The sequence below is a fragment of the Heteronotia binoei genome, chromosome 3 (genome assembly GCF_032191835.1).
Source record: "Heteronotia binoei isolate CCM8104 ecotype False Entrance Well chromosome 3, APGP_CSIRO_Hbin_v1, whole genome shotgun sequence".
Lineage (NCBI taxonomy): Eukaryota > Metazoa > Chordata > Lepidosauria > Squamata > Gekkonidae > Heteronotia > Heteronotia binoei.
The window spans coordinates 162,584,711-162,607,140 of record NC_083225.1 but is presented as its reverse complement, the minus strand read 5'-3'; the positions used below and the strand labels follow the sequence as shown (position 1 = coordinate 162,607,140).

The following is a 22,430-nucleotide window of genomic DNA, read 5'->3' as shown; positions in this document are numbered from 1 at the left end:
AAATATCGTCTCGGGTTGCAATTTTGAGAAATTGGACTGAAATAACTTGTATTCCCTCCCCCTCACGATGGGGGGAGAAGAATCTATTTACTTTTTCAATGTCCAAGGGGTATGCTTGGTCCAACTTGAAGACTTGCCTGAAAAAAAGGTCCATGAAGTCTACCCACTCGGCGTTGGTTCTTGCCTCCACACCAATCAACCCGAGTACCTTGAGAGAACGGCGCCTCAGTGCAGAGTCAAATTGATCCACCCGACTAGTTAATAAGGCAATTTTTTCATTGCATGATGTCTCGTGGGTGGCAAGTCTTTCCTCCACTTCAATGCATTTGGCACTCACTGACTGGAATTTTTCTTGCATAGCAGAAAGTTCAATTTTTAGCTCTCTGATATCAGCTCGAAGCTGTGTAATATAGACTGGTATATCTTTCAAAGGCTTGAGTTCTTGCCGCATAGTTTCTAACATGGCCGCTAATGAGTCAAGTGTAGCAGAAGGAGCTTCAGCCGCCTCCCCAGGCTTATCTTTGTTGTTTTTCCCCATTCTGGCTGCGCTCCTAGTTCCAGACGCCACCTTTCCAAATTCTTTCCAAGTTCTTCTCAAAACCAAGAACAGAAACAGCCACCTCACTGGGTCTTAACTCCAACAAGGACGAGTCAAACAGCACAAACGGCCAGCTCAGAACACAGGAGCACAGAAGCACCAGAGGAAATTTAACAGCTCGCAACTTAAACAGGTTGCCAGGCGGCTATAAATCACCAGATAAGCGCAACTAGGCACTTAAGCAATTCATCACTTGTAAACTGTGAGCAAAAAAGTTCAATGTTTTCTTTTCGGGCAGTACAGCTGGAGAAAGCTTTAAACTTTACCGGAGCAGGGAGTAGACGCGTCCTTCTCAGCCCGCCATAGACCGGAAGTCTCCCCAGAACTGTTCATCAGAACACAATGAAAAAGCCTAAAACCTTCTTGAAATGGAGACCAGAAGGTGTTGCAGAAAACCTGAACGTTAAAATCCAACACAAGACTTTATGGAAGAAGTTGGCATTGTGGCTCTTTACCCAATTTCCCCAAGCAGCCAAGAAATCTTATCTGAGAACCTGGAGGCAAGCCAAACACTTCACAGGACAGGACACACCAGCACCCAGAGTGAATAATATAAAAGCAACTTTCTTCTTTTCTGCTGATTCAAATCTCAGTGGGAGAGAAAGAGGCAATTTTACCTGATTCCCACACGTCACTGCAATGCCCCATCCTGTGGCACATTTGTCTTTAACTCCCAGTCCTCAGAGAGGAGTTTAGGGCAGCTTGGGGATCATGAGGACAGACCCATTCCACCAATCCCACCAGTGAACTCTTCTACTCTTCCAGACCATTCTACTCTTCTGGAATTCTTCCAGACCATTATTTTGTCATGTTCAGGTTGGTCTCCCCCTGCTCAAAGATATTACATTACTGCTTTTTTAAAAAAATAGTCTGGGGTGACTGAACCACACTGTACAGTTTTCAAGGCAAGAGATGTTTAGAGATAGTTTGCCATTGTCTTCCTCGTCATAACAACTCTTCTCTCCCATCTGAATACTAACCAGGGCTGATACTGCTTAGCTTCCAAGATGCTATATGATCAGGCTAGGCTGGGCTATTCAGGTCAATTACAGCCTCTTAAACCCAATGAAGCCAATAAGCTTAGAACAGTGTAACTGTTTTAGGATTGTTCTGAACAGCTCTATAAAGTTTTTGTCCTTTTATATATCATCTTTTCCATTCAAGAGTCAAGTGACTAGTAGCATATGCAGCACACAGAGAAGGAGGGGAAAAAAGCAGTCTGTTAAACCCATTTTCAGAATTGTAGCTGCTTTAGTAATAACTGTCCACTGAGCTACTGAAAAGGATGCTGGTCTATATCACAAGACTTGCTCTTGAAGAATTATAAAAGCATGGCATTAACGCTCTTCTAAAGCTCAGACCCCAAAACGAAAGATCAGTATGTACACCCATAAAATAGAAATGAAGTTAAGGAATGACTGCATAGACCTCTGCCATCACTCTGCTTCCTTCAAATCCCTTTGGAAAGCTCATCTTCATCTTTGCTTCTCAGCCTTTTGGCTGGGAGAGCATTGTCTATAAAGTCATTTGTTCTTATCAGTTTAATATCTGATATATCCTCTATTTGAGGACTGCATATTAAATGGAGTCTTGGAACTGGGATTTCTATGAGAGCCAGCTGTGGTGTAGTGGTTAAGAGTGGTAGACTCTAATCTGGAGAACCAGGTTTGATTTCCCGCTTCTCCACATGAAACCAGCTGGGTGACCTTAGGTCAGTCACAATTCTCTCAGAGCTCTCTCAGCCCCGCCTACCTCACAGGGCATCTGTTGTGGGGAGACAAAGGTAAGCCACTCTGAGACTCTTTCAAGTAGTGAAAGATGGGGTATAAAACCTTCTGCTTTGACTGGGAAGGGACCAGAATGGCTGATTGATGAACCAGTAAGAATAAAGAAGGGCCCTGATAGTTGGATCTTCCACTGCAAGCACCGCACTGCCTTTGGACTGCTGTAGTACAGAATAAACATGCTGAAATTTATCTGCAATGTTTGTGAAAACAATATAAAATTGACATGTCTTATGCATGAACGTGCCCCATTTAAAAACATATTTGAGAGCAAGGGGGAAATAGAAGAAAAAAGAAGAGATTGAATTTATACCCCACCCTTCACTAGCCAAGAAAGTCTCAGAGAAGCTTACAAATCTCTTTTTCCTTCCCCTCCCCACAAAAGACACCCTGTGAGGTAGATCCAGGTGGCTAGCCATATTAGTCTGAAGCAATAGCAATAGAACAAAGTTGGAGTCCAGTAACACCTTTAAGACCAACCAAGTTTTATTCAGAATGTAAGCTTTCATAGGCATGCATACTTCATCATACATCGTATGCATGCATACGGAAGCTTACATTCTGAATAAAACTTGGTTGGTCTTAAAAGATGCTACTGGACTCCAACTTTGATCTATTACCCTGTGAGGTAGGTGGGGTTGAGAAAACTCTCCAAGAACTGCTCTTTAGCAGAACAGCCTTGAGAGAACTTGTGTCTGCGCACTTGATCACTACACCAAGCAGCACTGAAATGATCAAAGCATCGGAATACCTTTGTTATCATCAAAAACCTGGAGCTTCTTTGTGGGGAGGGAAGGGAGAGACCAAGGGAAACTGTTATGGAAGTTGGTAAAGTTATGAACCATACAGAGACAATGTAGTTCAATGGGTAGCATCATGCAGGGGAGACCCAGGCTTGAATCCCTGCTCACTCATCTTAGTCATTCACTCACTAGGTGATCTTAGTCATTCACTCGACCTAAACTAGCTCACAGGGTTGTTGTAAGGACAACAGGGAGGAAGGGAGAATGAGATAGCCACTTAGCGGAGGGGCAGGACAAAAATGTAATAGGTTGTATTTTTTGCTGTTTTTAAAACCTCCTCTTCAATCTAACCTTTGATCTGATGAGCAATAACAAACTCCTAGAGTTCAGCTTCCTTTTGGGCCCACTATTTCCACTCATAGTGTTGCTGTAAGAATCTATAGGAGAGACCAGAGCAAAGTACAGGGCAAATTGTCAGTCTAGAAGGCAGTTGCCTCAAAGTCTCCCCCTCCGCCATAGCCGCCACAACAGCCATCTCTCTCATGAACCTCTCTACGCATTCTGGTCATCCTCAGAGGCCCTACTTCAGTTGTCCTCACCATCTGAGGTTACATCAGTGGCAACCCAAGAAAGGGCCTTCTCCAGTTTGGTGCAGTAGTTCTCCATCATGGCACCAAAACTTTGGCACTCCCTCCAGAGCCAGATTAACAATTAGGCCAAGTAGGCACTGGCCTATGGGCCCCCATGCCTTTAGGGGCCCCAGGCCAGCCCGCCCCGGTTTCCCCCTGCTTTCAGCCCTCCCAGCCTACAAGCGCAGTCAGCAACTGAGCTGCTCTTTGCCTGACTTGCCTGGTGCAGCTGCTGCTGGCATTGTCACCAAGTTTGCCTATGTCTCTCCCCCGCAGCTTTATCAAAGAGGCTTTTAAGAAGGTGCCTGCAGTCTACAGCAGGGCCATGGGTATTGGGGCAGGTGCCCAGTTTCTAAGATAATTTCCAAGGGGGCCCCCAAGATTTTGACTGCCTAGGGGCCTCCACAGGTTTTAATCCAGCACTGACTCCCTCCCCAGAGAGATACACCTGTCTCCCTCTAAAGGTGTCTTTTGCCAGTAGGTGAAGACTTTTTGTTTCATCTGATGTACTCCCAACAATGGATTTAGCCCTTCTTCTGGTGTTTATGTGTTTTTGAATCTGGGCCCTACCCAAATCCTTATCCTTTTGTAGGGTCTGTAAGATGGAGCTGTTTCGCTAGGCCTTTGGTTGAGGCAGTGGGCATCTGTGATACATCTAATCTGGTCTCCCTTGCTGTGTGTTGTTGCTGTAGAGTTGATATGATATCTTCCCGGCCTATTACTGGGTCACCTCCTATTGGAATTTAAGCACCTCTTTTGATTGACTCATAGTGCTATGGTTTTTAATTTATTGTTGAATTGTTTTAATGGTTTTATATGTTGTACTCCACCCTGAGCCCATTCGTGGGAAAGGGCGGAATATAAATTAACTAAATAATAATAATAATAATTGAATGTTATAGTTTTAACTGTATTTTGTTTAGTGTTTTAATGTTCACCACTTTGTGGACCTTGATTGGGTGGAAAGGAAGTATAAAAATGTTTTAAATAAACAAATATATTGAAATTTATTCACTGATGGCCTGATGTTATATTTTGTGATCAACTTAATTGTACCTGTAATCTGCCTTCAGTTCCAGTGAGAAGAGTGGGTTGTAAATGAGGAAGAAGAGGTGGATGAGGATAATGCCAGTGAACTTCTCAGAGATATCCAGTCTCCACAGCTGGATTAGATGGACCTTGGTCTTAACTCCCTTTATGTGCACAGACAAATTATGTGGAGTCCTGTGATTTGGGGGTATGTTTCCAATATATGCCCTCTCTGCATAGCAATTTTTCTCCAAGGAACAGAAACTATTAGATGACAAGCCAGGGAGGGTGATATAAAAGTATAATAAATAAATTAATAATAATAACCCCCTCTATATCGCCAGTTCATGTCTGTCCATGCCACTCTATGGGGGCATCTAATACACCAGCTGTGCAGAGCAGTGGTTACCACAGATGCAAATAGTCACAGATCAGGGTGAGTTTTAGAAGTGGGTCTTAAGATAGCCAGCTGGTAGTATTAATATTTTTAAGTCCTCTTAAGGAGCAGCAAAAGATAAGTCAGGGAAATAATATGCATTTTATTGAGATGTAAATTACTTTGGGGCTCAATGTATTATTCAAATCTGTTGCAAAGGGGAAGCAAAGCCCTTACTGTCTGGTTGCATATTTACCAGTCTTCAGTTGCTGCTGACTAAGGTAATGGGGGCAGGGGGGAGAGAAGATTCACTGAAACATAAATATTTTATAGAGCCACTGTCAGGATTGCTATTGTTACAGCTCTAACTAGTGTCTGTTATGCTGACTGCAGTGGACATTCAAGTGCTGGATTGTACAGACCAGCATATCATCTGCACCACCCATATGTAGCCCTACGAAATAAAGGCAAGGATTGGTCCTTGGTCCTTCAAAGCCCCTCTTAGGTCATCATCTGCTTCTAAATATAAGCAGTGTCTTTCCTTGGAGCTGGAAATCCAAATGAGTGGCAACAGGATGCTAGTGGTGTAGGTAGACACAAATCTCTTGAATAGGGATGGATACAAATTGGCTTGTGATGAATTTTGGCTGGTTTGTGGTTCGCAAAATCACGTTTGTGACAGGTCAATCAGCATGAACATTCCACAAACTTCCAAGCTGTTTGTGGAGTTGTTTTCAAGCAGAGACATTTCCAGACAGTCTCTGCTCAATCAAAATGTTTACATAATTTCAAAGCAACAACTTGGAGGACATGCCACTCTTATGGGCCCCTTGTAGACACACATAGTCACCCATAACATCTGGGTGCTGCCCCTGAGGTGTTCCTTTATGCAGCAACTGCAGTAGAGATGGGAGGGGTCCAGTTGGAACACCCCATTTTGTGGCAAGCAGAGCTACTGTAGGCTTTTGTCTGTTTTAGGAGGGAATGATGATTTCATTTATTTAGATATGTATACCCTATTTTTCTCTACAGTGGAGAACCAAAATGGCCTAGTTATAACATTGTTCTCTCTGGCTCCATTTTATCTTCACAAAAATCCTATGATGTGAGGTAGGCTGAGCAAAAGTGACTGGCCCAGAGTCACTTTGTGAACTTCTGTGGTAGAGTGGGGATTTGAACCCAGGTCTCCCAGATTCTAGTCTGACACTCTAACCACTACACAACACTGGCTCTCATTTCATAGACTAGGTTGTGAGAATCAGTGCTTTGGACACTGCTTAAGTGGCACAGAAGAATCCAGCATGGTTGAGTCCTCAATAGAAAGAAAAGCAGAGTTTGAATATCCAAATATCCTGATCTTGATAGCCCAGGCTAGGCTGATGTCATCAGAACTTGGAAGTTAAGCAGGGTCTGCCCTGCTTCATATCTGGATGGAAGACCTCCATGGAATACTAGAGTTGTGACACAGAGCCAGGCAATGGCTAACCATCTCTGGACATCTCTAGCCTTGAAAACCAAACTGGGTCACCTGTGATTTGGCAACACTTCCTGCCACCACCAATATCTAAATAATTAATAGTTGATTGCAATAAGTGAACTGGCCTTTTTGCCACTAGGCAAATTATCATGCTCTTGGGGATCAGCCCCTCCCCCTGCAATCTCCAGGAATTTCACAAGTTGGAGTTGGCAACCTTAGGCTCAATGAGCTGATTTGATGGGGTAAATTGGTAGACCTTGCCATTCACTCTTAAGAAAACTTATATGACATTAAGGCTTCAAAACTGTGCCATTGAATCCAGGCAGCTATGTGTACAGTGAAGAGGTTCTATTTTGGGGGGAAATATAAATCCAGATGTGTTCCTATTTATCTAAGGCTAAAGCAGTAAAAAAATAATCATATCAATCTTTAGAATCATGGGTTGCTTCCAATAAAATGACTTCTTGCTCCTTTTTCTTAACTATTTCCACATGTGACATAGCAGTCTCCATCAGTTTATTATGGAAATGTTAGTAGCTCCCCTGCCCAGAAGATAATAATTCCAGGTTTTGCTTCTGTATTTTTGTTTTCACCATATCACACATCTTGTGTGTCCTTCAATCCCAGGAGTTCCCTACATCAGTGAGCCCAGACTCTGCTTTGAGATACATAACTAGGAAGTTTATTGATCATGTCTGCAGTGTACTGTCTCCGTGAGAATTCACACAATGAACTCCTGAAACCTTTCCCAGCATGCAACATGCTCTGTGTAAATATTGAAAAGCAGCCTCTAGAGAGATGGGAATCTGTCCTTTGGTTCTATATAGTCATCTCCTGCTGTCTTGCTGGAAATGTCCCTGGGATTATTATGGACCCTGTTATTATTATTATTATTTATAGCACACCATTCACACCACTTTACATTTTTTTATGCTCAGATCGGCTTCTTGGCAACCTTTTGGTGAATTTCACACAGCTGTTTAAATCTAGCAGAAAAATGTAGCCTCGTTGGCTTCCTGCAGCATCTCCTCTGTTCTGGAAGTACTGCTGCGAAAACTTTTATCTTCAGTGCTTTGCTTTATGCCTTGATTTGGCAGGCACACTCTGAGTACAGCTGATCACCATATTAGCAATCCGTAAGGAGTTTCTTTCCAGTTCAGGCAGGCTAACGATTTGGGGAATTGGGAGGGGTAGATGGGATGTACTTTCCCAATATAGACATTGTCTGACTGAGCCAGTTCTTGTCTCGCACGTGGCTGAGCATTACCATCCCTTCTTCTTGCAGATTCCTTGAAGAACAAAAGAATTGCTCTTGTCCAGGCATATTCTTACTTTAAAAACAGTCCAATCTGATTTCAAGTGCAGTATATCTTGCTTTGTTGCACTGATTTTTCCATGACCATGCACTAAAACATTAGGACCATAGGCATTTTCTGCTCGATAAAAAACTGTAAATGCAATTTGTGTAAAGTGTTTTAAATTAATACTTTCCCCATCCTCAAAAAGCAAGTAATCCTTAAAAAGATAACTTTCCCATGCTTCTGTAACATCTTGTAAGAAGGCAGAAAAATCTATTTTGCCTAAGATTTGGTGGGATCCAGTAGAGGTGCTTTAAAGATTTGGCTGGATATACTAATCACTGGGTTGTATTCTACCATTCTACTAAGCAAAGTTTGATGCCTTCCACAACCCTTCCTCCGTAGTAAGTAGCTCTTCCCCCAATGGAGATAAGTCAAAATGGGTAGCCGTGTTAGTCTGTCTGTAGCAGTAGAAAACAGTAAGAGTCCAATAGCACAGTAAAGACTAACAAAATTTGTTATAGGATATAAGCTTTGGTAATGAGACAGGAAACCTAGGTCTCAATTCAGTCCAATCAAGACAATACATCCACCTGGACTGAATCGAGACCTAGGTTTTCCGACTTATTACCAATGCTGATTTCTCCATGCCTACTACCTCTCTGCATATCAGACCTAATCCAATCATACTTGCAATTGCCTTTTGCCTGCTAATGTCATTTGGCATCTGAAATCACTCCACTTTCCAATATATAGGACAGATGGACTCACATTCTAGCTGGATCTGAAGAAGTGAGCAGCAACTCACAAAAGCTCATTCCCTACAACAAATTTTGTTAGTTCTGCCCCAAGGCTAGTTGTCTGACATCAACTCCCCATTTTTTTGGACATTATTTGGCATGCTTCATTCTTACTAATGTGGCTTCCTTGCATTATGAAAGGACAGTAACTCTATCTGGAGACAGAAGAAGATATTAGATTTATATTCCGCCCTCCACTCTGAAGAGTCTCAGAGCGGCTCACAATCTCCATTATCTTCCTCCCCCACAACAAACACCCTGTGAGGTAGGTGGGACTGAGAGGACTCACAGAAGCTGCCCTTTCAAGGACAACTCTGCAAGAGCTACGGCTGACCCAAGACCATTCCAGCAGCTGCAAGTGGAAGAGTGGGAAATCAAACCCGGTTATCCCAGATAAGAGTCTGTGCACTTAATTACACCAAACTGGCTCTGTAGTCTCTCTATAGTCTACACCAAACTGGCTCTCTAGACAGCAATAGCATACAATGTATAAAATGCTATGTGAAGGCAAAAACTAACAACAAATCAACATCATTTCATTCTTTCTCACGTGCACATTTGGAAAGTAACTTTGTGCTTAGTGTATGTGACAGGAAAAATTATCCAGCTGTCTATAAAAGACAGACATGAAATCAAGATAAGACACTTTTAAGCCCCATTGATCACAGCAAGATTTTAAAGCATTTCTGCAGATCTTTCCCATCAAAATCAAGGGTCACAACTTCTCTTTTGGCTCAGATTAATTGTAGAACCTTAAAAGTACAATGTAAGGAGAATGGGACACACTGGAAAAGTGGGCAGGTGAATAAAACAGGGTTGCACTTACCTGCAACCTTTGGTCATCAAGATCTTGTGCAGGCACACACTGGGAACTGCACTTAAGCAGGCCAGCCACCAGAGGCTCTCTACAGCTGCTTGTTCTAAAAGGCATTGCAAGAGGATCCTTCCACTATAGAAGGCCATTTGAGCCTCCTCGCACTCATCAGTCATGTGCCTGCTAAGAGGAGCTCCCTCCATTCCCCAGTCCCACCTGAGCTCCCATGAGCCAAAAGACAGTACACTCACAGGGGGGCAGAGGAGAGGGAATGTGTGCCTGCACAGAAGACCTTGATGAACAACGGATACAGGTAAATGCAATCTTGTTTTCATCTTCAGTCTTCAGTGCATTCCCACATTTGGAGAATAAAAATCTCCTTACCTTGGAGGTGGGGTGAGTTACTGGAGCAGAGAATGAAGAAGCAGTTTTGCCAGCTGCTAAGTCCCTCCATGTGTTCACATCAAGAGTAGTGGTGAATGAAGGTATCGGAAAAGGACCAGGTCACTACATGGCAGATATCTTCCAAAGGTGTACCCTTCTGTCACATAGAGGAGGGCAGGGAGCTGTTCCCATTGGTAGCAGAGGATAGGACTCACAATTTAAGTTACAGGTGGAAAGATATCAGCTGGATCTTAGGCTTTTGTTTTACAGTTCAGCAGTGGAATTGGCTACCTAGGGAGGTGGTGAGCCTCCTCCCGCCCTCACTGACAGTCTTCAAACAATGGTTGGACACTTAGCATAAGGGATGTTTTAGGCTGATCCTGCATTAAGCAGGAGGTTGGACTAGATGGCCTGTATGGACTTTTCTATCTCTGTAATTCTATTACTCTGATGGATCAGGCCAGTTGCTCATATAGTACAGAAGGGACCCTCAGTCTTGTTGAGCCTGTAGGTGCTCACAGAATTCTGGGAACTGGAGTGGGCACCAGCAGAAAATGGATACTACAGAAGGCATTCACAAAATGGCTAACATAAAATCATAGAGTTAGAAGGGGCCATACAGACCATCTAGTCCTACCCCCTGCCATATGCAGGATCAGCCTAAAGCAAATCCAACAAATAATCATCCAGCCACATTTTGAAGACTGCCAATGAAGGGAAGCTCACCACCTTCCTAGGCAGCTGGTTCCACCTCTGAACTACTCAAGACTATAAAAAATTTTTTTCTAATATCCAGCCAGTACATTTCTGCTTGTAATTTGAGCCCATTGCTTCAAGTCCTTCCTCGGCTGCTAAGTGGAACAGTTCCTTGCCCTCCTCTAAATGATAGCCTTTCAAATATTTAAAGAGAGCAATCATGTCCCCCCTCAATCTCTTCTCCTCCAGAATGAGCATTCTGGAGAAGAGGAGATTGATGGGATGCTGGGGCCAATCACAAAATGTCAGGTAGCTGCAAACCAAGCATTTTCCTTACAATGGAGGTTTCTTAAGAGGTGCGGTCCTCATTGCAGATACAAAGACATTTCCTGAGTTCCTCTGGAGCACTTTCTGCTCCAGTGGAGGAAAGCCAAGACTCTCTCACATTTGGGGTAGAGGAAAATGGGTACCAGGAAACATAACTCACGTCACCCCAGAGTTGGAAATAACTGGTGCTTGCACAGGTGACTACCTTTTTTAACCTTTTCATTGTACAAATGATTTTCCACAGTTTTGTTTGTGCAGCATGGTTTCAAATGATAATTATGTCCCAGTCCCTCCAACTGAAAGATTCTCCTTCCAAATGTGCAACCTGCACATGTACTATTCTGCATATGTAATATGCTGTTGGCCCTCCAGAGGAACTGGCTGACCACTGTGTGAGGCAGGATGCTGGATTAGATGGATCACTGGTCTGATCCAGCAGGGCTCTTCTTATGGTCTTAAGCACACCTATACCTCTATGTGGTGGGATGTAGTATCAGTGAGGAGAGTGCTTCTTGTCATGTGGTACATGCACTGACACAAATGTGTGTGCTCTTTGCAATGTACACACAGGGTACAAAATTCTCACGAAGAATTTATATCCTGTATATGAAATGTGTTTTAGGGAGGCTGCTTGATCGAGTCAAAAAAACAGTTGCATCCCTCAGTGTTATTTGCTCTGAAATACCTGACTGTACTGCTCTTCCCACGTTACATTTTCTCGTGGTGATTTGAGGAGCGCGTGCACCTCTCTAGCTTTCAAAGTAACAAAAGAGTGCCTATTCTCTCCTGTAGGCTTGCAAGGATATAAGCATTAGCGGGCTACCACTATTCTTCATCATGCTGCGCTTTCCCCATCAACCTATCGCCACCTTCTCTCCTGTTTTCTTACTGGGATATTATTGATCCGTCTCCCCCGCTCTCAGTGGCGGCGAAAGGCAGAAAACGCAAAGCTCTCCATTCATGGAGAAAGAGGCGGGTGGGAGCACAGCCGGTCTTGAGGACGCATGCGCGCCTGGAGGGTGTAGGGTGCCTATAATAACACAGAAAGCAAGTCCGCGAAGGCGCAGTGAAGGGAGCCCTGGCGCCCCGGCAGCTGCTGTTGGCGGCTCCCTCCGGCAGGCGAGTCCAGGAGTTTCCCAGGGAAAGGCTGGTGGGCTGCGAGTGGCGCCTCTTTCCCGGAGAGCGGGAGAGCCGGACCGCCGGGCGCTCCTGCAGCCCCTCCAAAGGAGCGGGGAGGCAACAGAAGAACCGGCGGCCGAGAGAGGAGAGGGCAGAGAGAGGCGCGGCGCTGGGCGGTCCACCTCGTGCCTCCTGCTGCAGGCTTCGCGCGCGGGAGTTGCCTGCCGCCCGGGAATGGCGACTTTTGGCGAGGCCACCTGACCCTCTCTCCAGCGTCTGCAAGGCTCCCGGGCCGGCGGGGGATGCGGCTTGAAAGTGAGGCGCGCGCCGCGGGAGAGCCTTTCCCCCCGCCTTGCCGCCAGGGTCGCCCTCCTGCCGTCCCGCCCGCCCCTTGAGGCACAGACAGGCGCCGGCCCAGGGACCCGCCTCGCCTGCCCGGGGACCTTCTCCACCCGCCTCGGCTGCCCGGCTGTGCTGAGGCCACTGACCCGCTCGGGCAAGAGACTCTCGGAAGCCTCCCCGCGGTTTCGCTCCGGACTGCTGAGGAGGGGAGCCCGCGCGCGCCTGGGAAGCTCCTGAGCAGCCTCGGAGGCGCTGCCGGCAAATGAGTCCACCAGCCTGCCTTGCCTGGTCCTTGGGGCGCTCGCCGGGGGGATTCATCGCTTCGGCTCAGGCGAGCCGCTCTCGCTTCCCGCTCACCAAGTGGCCTCGCTGTGTGGACCGGATATCGCGCTCTGAAGCGCCCCACGCACCTCGCGGGTGGGAGGCCCCCAAAGCTCGTCCTCCGTGGCCGGCCACGAGGAACTTCCCCGGGAGCGCCCTAACTTCCAGATCCACGCGTAGTTTGCCCCATGCAAGCCGGGGGCGCTCGGCCCGCGATGCCAAAGTGGCGCAGTTGAGGGCACGCTTGAGTGTCCCAGCCTAGCCAGGCCCTCGGCAGGGTCCCCTTCTCCCCAGTACAGCCAGACCGAGCCTAGACAGAGCTGCTTTTCTGTGACCCTCTCTGTTTGGAGAACTGTCACGTCCCACACATTCTTCGGTGTGACCTCCCGCAGTTGCGCCCTCACCACGCAAAGCCTTATTATAACACTCCCAGGCATTAGTTCGGACACTGCGCGTGGTCTGCTTCGCACGACAGCCGGAGGAGAGGCGCGCAGGCCTGGCTGGGGGACTGAGCCTCTGAGCAGGGCCCGAGGTTTGGGCGCCGGGCGCTGCTGCTGCCGCCGCCCCCTAGCGGTGCCATGTGGAGGGGGCGCTGTTCGCTGAGGCGGGCGACGCTGGGCGGGTGGCTCTTGCTGCTGCTGCTGCTGGGGCTGGCGGCGAGGACGCGGGCCAGCGGCGAGTACTGCCACGGCTGGCTGGACGGGGCGGTCTGGCGGGACGGCTTCCAGTGCCCGGAGCACTTCGACGACGGCGACGCAACCATTTGCTGCGGCACTTGCGCCCTTCGCTACTGCTGCTCCCGAGCCGAGGCCCGGCTGGATCAGGGCGTGTGCGACAACGACAGGCAATTGGGGGGAGTGGAGCACGGCCGGCCGGATAAGGACCTTCCGGACGGCGCAGCAGGTAGGAGCCTCGAGCGCGCAATCCCCTCCCCCCCCCCCCCCCCCGCGACTGGTTTGCTCGTGAAAGCAGCAGCGGCAGTTCTTCCCTTGCCGGGGTGAGGATGTGTGTGTTGTGCCTGCTGCTCATTACAGGACAGGGAACGAAGAGCTGCGCAAGCTGCAACTCCGTGCTGATTTTCTCCTTATGCCTGCACATACATGAGATTCCTACTTAGCATTACATTTTGCCTCCCAGGCGCTCCTGTTTAGCTAGAAGTAGGACAAGGGGCTTCCTTCCAAGCGAAAGCAATAACGCCTGAAATGTGCTGCTTCGGAATAATTGTTTTTCGTATTTGAAGAAAGTTAGATTCCAGTGGTACCTTTACAAAGTTGTATTCAAGTTATGAGCTCCCCTGCGCAGGCACATCTCTTCAGATAAGCTTACTGCAGTTCTTACAACAGACTGATATTATTACCCCCATGTTTCAAAGGGGGAGTGAACCTGGGAGAAAGTGACTAAGGCCAGTGCCTGGTGGACATGACAGTTGAACTGGGTACCACACTGCTACCTGGACCTACCTGTGGCCCATAGCCTGATCTTGTCAGATCTCGGGAGCTATAGCTAAGCAGGGTCAGCACTGGTTAGCATCTGGATGGGAGATCCCTCATGAAATGCCAGGGTTGTGACACAGAGGCAGGCAATGGCAAACCACCTCTAAACATCTCTTGCCTTGAAAACCCCTTAGGGTCCCCATAAATCGGCTGCGACTTGGTGGCAAAAGCAACAAAAACCACAGTACTAATTCTGTTTGTCACTTCATCAACTGATGAGGCTGGTATAGGCAGTATAAAAATGGGGCCAAATGTTAGCCAATATAGGCCTTTCATTCAAAGTGTAAATAAGAGAGCGCCTGCTCCGGCTGCAATGCCACTGAGGATGTTCTCCACAGCTGAGAACGAAACGTCTGGAAGGAAAACTTTCTCCAGTAGAACACGGCACTTGAGCCCGAAAGATTCTACAAACCCTAATGATGTTGCCATCCGTGAAAACCTGAAATCTTTTTAAATAGGAGACATTAGGAAGTGGCCTATGAGCACATAACTCATGTGAAAGTTGTTGATTCAGTATAAAAGGCAGAGTTAGTAAAATTCTCATGGCCCACATACCAGCCATTGAAAGTAAGTGATTCATGTCATCTTCTTCCCTTCCCTTCTGTCTGTCCCTCTTCCACATATCTATAGCCGTTTGAAACAAAATGACAAATTAAAACTTTGTGGGATAGTGGTTAGAGTTTTCTGTTAGGACTGGGGAGTCCTGGGTTCAAATTTGTACTTGTGTCTAACAAAGGGAGCTTTGACTCCTGAAAACTTGCACCCTGGGCTCCAGGCTAAGTGCTCTGCTGTGGCACTCACGAGGTGAGCTTGGGCCAGTCACACTCTTTCAGCCTTAAACTTCCCTCACAGGATTGTGGTGGAAATAAACAGAGGGGAGTGTCACATAGGGTCCCCTGAGCCCTGTGAACAAAAGGCAGGATAAGCATGTCGTAGATGCTGAGGTACTCTTAAAAGCCATTTATATTAGATTTAGAAAGAGTTTGGCTGACACAGAGGTGTACTGCTGTAATCTGAAGAGCCAAATCCAGCGGCACCTGAGAGACCAACAATATTTTTCAGGCATAAGCTTTTGAGAGTCAAAGCTGTATGATGAAGGGAGCTTTGACTCTCAAAAGTTTATACCCCAAAAATCTTGCCTGTCTCTCAGGTGCTGCTTGTCTCGAATCTGGCTGTTCTACTGTTGACCAACACAGCTATCCTCTGGGATTCTCAGTAGTTCAGCTCCTTTTACATGGAAGTGTATGCAGTTTGAAACCTAAGCAAAAGTTTTATCAATTAAAAAACCCTAAATAATTTCTTATTTACTATACTAGTGGGTACTCAGAAAATAAGTAATGTGTAGCTAACGAGATTTGTTCCTGTTTAACCTTGTGTTTACGGTAATGGTAATTGCAGTGGGTTGGATCCCATCTAAAATTTCTAGGCATGGAAGTGCTATGTCCCAGCCTCCCTCCTCCCTGAACAAACCCTCCCTGAAATTCTGCTTCTGGTGCACGGGGGATCTCCAGTAGCAGCATGGGGAGGGGAGAGTTGGAGGGCTGCCATAGGAGGGTGGGAAATGGGTGAAAATTGCCCTAGCTTGCATATGTGTGTTTTTGAGAGGATCTAGCAGTGTTTTGCTACCATCCATAGAGTGTGGGCTGCCAAAAAGGCCCTCTTCGTTCCCCAAAACCATTATAAAAAGTGCCTTCTATCACTGTGTGTGTTAAGTGCCATCAAGTTGCTTCTAACTTAGGGCATCTAGTCTACATTTAGCATTTGTCTCTCATTGTTAAGATATAAGCTATAAGATATAAGAAATATGTGTGTTCAGTGCTGTCAGGTAGCATCTAACTTAAGGCAACCCTATGAATTCATGGCCTTGCTCAGGTACTACAGTCTGAGGGCCATGACTTCCTTTTAATGTCAATTCACCTCATGTTGGGTCTTCCTGTTTTTCTGCTGCCATCAGCTTTTCCTAGCATCATTGTCTTTCCAGTGACGATTCTTTTCTCATAAAGTGACCAAAATATGATAGCCTCAATTTAGTTATTTTAGCTTCTATTACTTGGTTATATGACATATATAAATGTATGAAGTTGTCTTATACAGAGTCAAACTACAGGTCCATCTAGTTCAGCCTTACCCACTTTGTCAGGCAGCAGATCTCCAGAGCTTCAGGCACAGAAAAGTCTTTCCCTTCAAACTAGTTATTGGCAGCCACTTAACTGAGATGCCAGGGATCTTCTGTATTCAAAGCATGTGGTCTGCCATTGAGATGTAGCCTCTCCCCTTTTGGTGGGAGGAGTGATGGAGAAGTAGGTAGAGTTTGGCTGGGCTGCCCTTTCCTTGCAGATAAACAGGAAGTTCCTCCCCACCTCCTTTTCTTAGATTGTGTTTGTATGTGTAGCTATGACAGATTTGGTGGGCTTGGAGGGTTTCCTACCCAGGCACCTCCCAGGGCTTTCCTTTCCAAAACGTTCTGATAAATGCTCTATTTACTGCTTTGATACTTTGGGCTCATTATGCTTTTATTCTGTAACTTTATTCTGTAACTGAATGATCTCCAGACACAATCTGCTTCCGCTGCCACAAATACAGAAGGTGACCCTTAAACTAGAGCAATCTCCAGAAACCATCACGGTGGATGATTTAGTTGACAGCAGCCAACCACCTGTCACTTGGCCTCATATAGTCCAGGAGTTAAAAACTCATAAAAACTCAGTATCTTATTTTATTTATACCCCGTTTTTCTCCACTGTGGACACCCACCCAAAGTGGATAACAGCATTCTTCTCCTCATACAATTCCATCCTTACAACCAGAGCCCCTTGAAGCAAGGCAATGGGAACGCAGGTAATTAGAAAGCAGGAAGTTCATCATCAGGTCCTCCAGGTTCCACCAAAACTTATCCCAGGACCTTGTGAAGTAACTCAACATGTTTCTTGGCATATTATGGACCTTGAGGCCCTAACTGCAGCTATCCCAGCAGCCATCTTAACAATCCCATCTCCAGGTTCTTCCTCCTGGACACCACCAGCAGACAGATAAACTCTCCTCCATACATTAAATCTTTATTAACTGCATCATTTTGTATACTCATTAAAGTAAAGGTAGTCCCCTGTGCAAGCACCAGTCATTTCCGACTCTGGGGTGACGTCGCATCACGTTTTCACAGCAGACTTTTTACATTGCCTTCCCCAGTCATCTGCACTTTCCCCCCAGCAAGCTGGGTACTTATTTTACCGACCTCGGAAGGATGGAAGGCTGAGTCAACCTTGAGCCGGCTACCTGAACCCAACTTCCGCTGGGATCAAACTCAGGTTGTGAGCAGAGGGCTCTGACTGCAATACTGCAGCTTTACCACTCTGCGCCATGGGGCTCTACTCATTACCAGGGCTTTTTTGTAGAAAAAGCCCAGCAGAAACTTAGTTGCATATCAGGCCACCAAGCCAAGCCCTGACACCAAGCCAGCCAGAACTGCATTCCTGCTCAGAAAAAGCCCTGCTCATTACCACAGTAGGGTAGTCAGGGAGAGTGACTAGCCCAAAGTCACTGTTTAGTCATCTAATTATGTTTTACCAGCATAATTTTATTTATTTAATTCATTTGTAGCCCACTTTTCTCCTCAATGGGGACCCAAAGTGGGTTACATTGTTCCATTCTCCTCCATTTTGTCCTCACAATAACCCACAGGTTAGGCAGGGTGTGACTGGCCCAAGGTCATCCAGTGAGTTTCTGACAAGAGTGGGGATTTGAACCTGGGTCTCCCAGATACTAGTCCAGCACTCTTAACCACTACACCGCACTGGCTATCTTGTAATCCAGCTGTAGTTGTGTCTGTCTAAGAACAGAACAAGAGCTCTGCTGGATCAGACCAATGGCCCATCTCTGTCTCAAACAGTGACCAACCAGTTCCTCTGGAAGGCCAATAACAGGGCATAGAGGCCGAGGCCTTCCTCTGATGTTGCTTCCTGGCTCTGGGATTCAGAAGTTTAGTCTAATATATGTTTATCCTGCCCTTCCTCCACAGAGCTCCAGGCAGCATGCATGGCTGTCCCTTATTTTATTTTATCTTCACAAATACTCTGTGAGGTAGGTTAGGCTGAAAGCAAAGAGTGGCAGGCCCAAACTCACCCAGCAAACTTCTTGGTAGAGTCTGCATCTGAATGCAGGTCTCTCAGATTATAGCTCAGCTCTCAAACCATTACATCACTCTGGTTCAGTAGTTAGCTTTTGAAGTCTCAATGAATAAAAGGTGTACACAAAGTTAAGCATATATGTGACTCTCCCTTTGACATGGATGGATCTGAAAGCTCCTTACTGTGAACAACTCCTCTGGGCCTATTGAGTCAGGGAAAACTGGTTTTTGCCAGGTTGTGATAAAGATACGCCTGAGAGGAAACTGGAAAGCAGACCTACTGAACCCAGTCTCTATGCAACAAGGACTTCTGGGATGAAACACTGTGTGCAAGGCTTCTTAGAGAGGGCACCTTGGTTTATTGAAGGACGAGCCCCTAAGAAGTGTATTGGGACCTCAAGGTTAGATAAAGAGAACAGCTCCTCTTGGAGAGACAGTGAGGTCACTTGGGAGAGACAATGAGGGAGAACAAAAAGAGAGTTTTTAGAACTCCCAGGCTGAAGATTGGAGAGTCAGGTTCCATGAGACAGAATTGAATCTTGTTATGGAAGAACTCTTATTTGTGAACTCTATTTGATGTAGACACCTAGAGTTTTCGTTAGTTTGCAGCCTCCTCCCCCAAGTGGTTGTATTTCTTTACAAAATTATTAAAAGTTGGTTATGATGCGAAGTTGAAGCAACTGAGGTCCCATTCATTTGGAGGCTTAGGGGGATCTCAGATAGAAGCTCTGCATCAAGTGAGAACCTGGACTCACCTTTTCTTAATCCTTTTTTAGGGTAGGGGATGATAGACTGTCAGGCCTGTCACTAAAAGAAAGACTATCAATGTTGTTTTCACTGCAACATCACATCCAGGGGAAACCTGGGTGGCTCTAGGTTTTACCATACTGTTTCTGGCAATTCCTAGAACTACCCAATGTCACTTCTGGATTTTCCTGGAAGTGACATCATGGCGCAAATGACTTGGCCCTGTTCATATCCCCCACCTTTGAAGCTCCAACCAGTTGCTGGGCACAGCTTGGCAACTCTCAAGGACGAAGGGTCACATCCTTAATCAGTTGACAAGGAGACATTTTATAGCGTTCAAAATTTTTGCATGTATTAGCCAATTATTTTTACACTTCTCTCTAAGATAGGTCAGAATTATTCCTTATATTATAGATGTGAGAAGCTGAGGAAAAGGAGTGTCACATGAACCTGCTTTTTGCTGAGTAAAACCCATTGGTCTGTCAAAGTCAGTATTGTCTACTCTTGTCTGGTAGCAATTCGCCAGGATCTCTGCCTTTGCCATCACTTACTGCCTGATCTTTTTAGCTTGAGATACCAGGGTTTAAACCTTGGGACCTTCCACATGGAAAACTGATGGTCTGCCACTGAGACACAACCCCCTGTGTAGTTTGCCTACAGTTACATAATATCATGGCAGGAACAGGAGTTGAACCAGGACAGCTCTGTTTATTTCATACTGGGTGTTCACACTAAATAACATACTTCACAACTGGGTTTTTTACTGTGTAAGAAGAATAGCAAAATCCACTTGCAAACAGCTGCTGTATGAAAGCACCCTCTGTCTACCTCTGATCTCATTTCACATATTCCTGGATAGATCCCAGTAAGTGGATTGCCAAAGAGGACCCTGTTTGGGTGGGAAGGTGGCATATAATGTTTTAAATAAATTAAATAAAGGAAGCTTTAAATGCAATTTAAACACTGATCAGGCTGCAAAAAATGGAATGGGGGCAGAGACGCTCTTCAGATAGCTTTATGTAGTTCTTTTTTGGGAAAAGGGAAGTAAAATGCTCCGGAAATGGAAAAATAAGACCTCCTTCTCACTAAAGCGTTGATGAAAGGGGGAGAAAGGAAGTACTAGTATCTATGTAGTGTCATAGATACTATGTGGTATCTGTGTGGGTGCCTGTAGTTTGATTCAGCAGCTTATTCAGACTTTACAAATGTTAGTATTGCACATCCTTTTTTAGCATTGATTTTTGTATCCATCCAATTAAAAATACTAATGAGAAAAACTCAGAAAAGCAAAAATTTTTCTCAAAAAACATCCCTAAGTAACATAACATTTCATTTTACTGTCTAACCTACCTGTTGCTATACCATAAATAAATAAACCACACTGCCTCTTAATCATGTGCTTATGTAACTGGATTTCAAGGGTAAACTTCAGTCTTTTGACATCTCTTTGGGGAAGCCTCAATAGATATCCGGCACTTGGCCTGCTGTTTGTGAATCCTGAGCTTACCAGCACTAGCCTGAAGTGATGTTATAATTAGAGATGGTTTACTCCTAAAAAGTACGTGTTGCAGAGCGTGCATTAATTTCACTGACTCTTGGAACAAGGTTTGTGCAAGTCTCCCATTGAAATCAGTGGAGCTCAAGCAACAGCCACGCTTGGTGGATTGCTTAAAGAGAAGGAAGTTAAGGGCACTTCATCATGTAGCCTCTTCTAGACAGGTTCATTGTCTGGTTGTTGCAGTGCTGTTCTTTTGCTCCTGGCTTCTTGATCTTAAAGAAATATGGTCTTTGCCTTGTGGCCAGTGATAGCCTAGTGGCCCAATTAGAAAATACAGTATCAACAGTTCTGAATGTTGAAGCTGCCAGTGTTGTTTAATTGTATTTTTATTTTGTACTCAAACAGGTCTTATTTCCATGCCACAAACTTGTCAAAAAGCAGCCCTACGATATCCCCCCCCCAATTAAATATAAGAAGAAAAGCAGCTAGAAAAATGCATACTTGTAAAAATCTTCTCTTCCATTACAGTTTAAGCATATGTACTAACACTTGTCTGGGTTTTTTTAAGGCACAAGCCTCATCATGTTGCTTAGTAATGCATATTTGGGCAATGAGAGTGGCTTAATGTGTTGTCTTCTGTTGACAGTGCCTATCTATGTGCCGTTCCTTATCGTCGGATCTGTTTTTGTTGCGTTCATCATCCTGGGCTCTCTGGTGGCAGCTTGTTGCTGCCGATGCCTGCGACCCAAGCAAGAGCCTCAGCAGAGCAGAGCTCCTGGAAGCAACCGGATGATGGAGACCATTCCCATGATTCCAAGTGCCAGCACTTCCCGAGGGTCCTCCTCACGCCAATCAAGTACTGCTGCCAGCTCCAGTTCCAGTGCCAACTCAGGTGCCCGGGGCCCCCCTACCAGGTCACAAACCAACTGCTGTTTACCAGAAGGGGCCATGAATAATGTATACGTCAACATGCCTACAAATTTCTCAGTACTGAACTGCCAGCAGGCTACACAGATAGTGCCGCACCAAGGACAGTATTTGCACCCACAGTACGTTGGATACGCTGTGCAGCATGACTCCATGCCTCCCGTTCCCCCTTTTTTGGACAGTCTGCAAAGTGGATACAGGCCAATTCAGTCCCCCTATCCGCACAGCAATAGCGAACAGAAGATGTACCCAGCAGTAACTGTATAACTTGGGGGGAGGGGGGGGGTTGAAATAAACCACAGAAGCAAAAAAAATTATATTGCTGCAACAGACTGTGAGCAGCCAAGAAATGCTTTTGGGAGGAGGTTTGCTGAACATCATTTGTAAATAATTTCGGATGGCTCTTGCATGTCAGACTGTGTTTATAAATGGTTTTCTTTTTGTTGGATTTATTTGCCAAAAAAGGAGAACACCCTCTATGAAGATATCTTTGAATTAACATTTCCAGATAGTGCTTCCATTCCAGTGCATGATTTACAGAGGCAAAGGATTATACTGAAGAGGTATCTACATTTCAGCCAGGCAAGTGTATGTAAGAGTGATTAGGTGCCTCAGCCAATACATGCCCTTCAGGTGCACCATAGTCAGAGGAATTTGCCTAGATAATAGAAAAGGTTTTGTTATGCTGTACAAGACATTGTTTTAAAAGCATCTTTTCTTACCCTTCCCCCACCCCTCATCCTCTAGGTTAACTTCATATTTGCTGTACTGACAATCACGGTGATGACAGAAGGCAATACAGTGCATTCCTTGTTAGTTACAGAGCCCTTGGAGCTTAATCTGAAATTAGGCTGGGTACAGATGGGCAGCTTGGGGCGGCAGCCTCCCATCTCAGAAGAAAGCTG

The 22,430-nt window shown here is 45.6% G+C and overlaps 1 protein-coding gene and 1 pseudogene across 1 annotated transcript; both read left to right on the top strand.

Annotated features, from left to right (window-relative positions):
- Window positions 1-2,078: 2,078 nt before the first annotated feature.
- Window positions 2,079-2,250, top strand: LOC132569187 (U2 spliceosomal RNA; annotated as a pseudogene).
- Window positions 2,251-13,277: 11,027 nt separating this feature from the next.
- SHISA2 (shisa family member 2) lies at window positions 13,278-22,368 on the top strand. Its single transcript, XM_060234777.1, has 2 exons — window positions 13,278-13,640; window positions 21,245-22,368. Exons 1-2 carry the CDS (start codon window positions 13,316-13,318, stop codon window positions 21,790-21,792), a joined length of 873 nt encoding a protein of 290 aa, XP_060090760.1. The 5' UTR covers window positions 13,278-13,315; the 3' UTR covers window positions 21,793-22,368.
- Window positions 22,369-22,430: the final 62 nt, after the last annotated feature.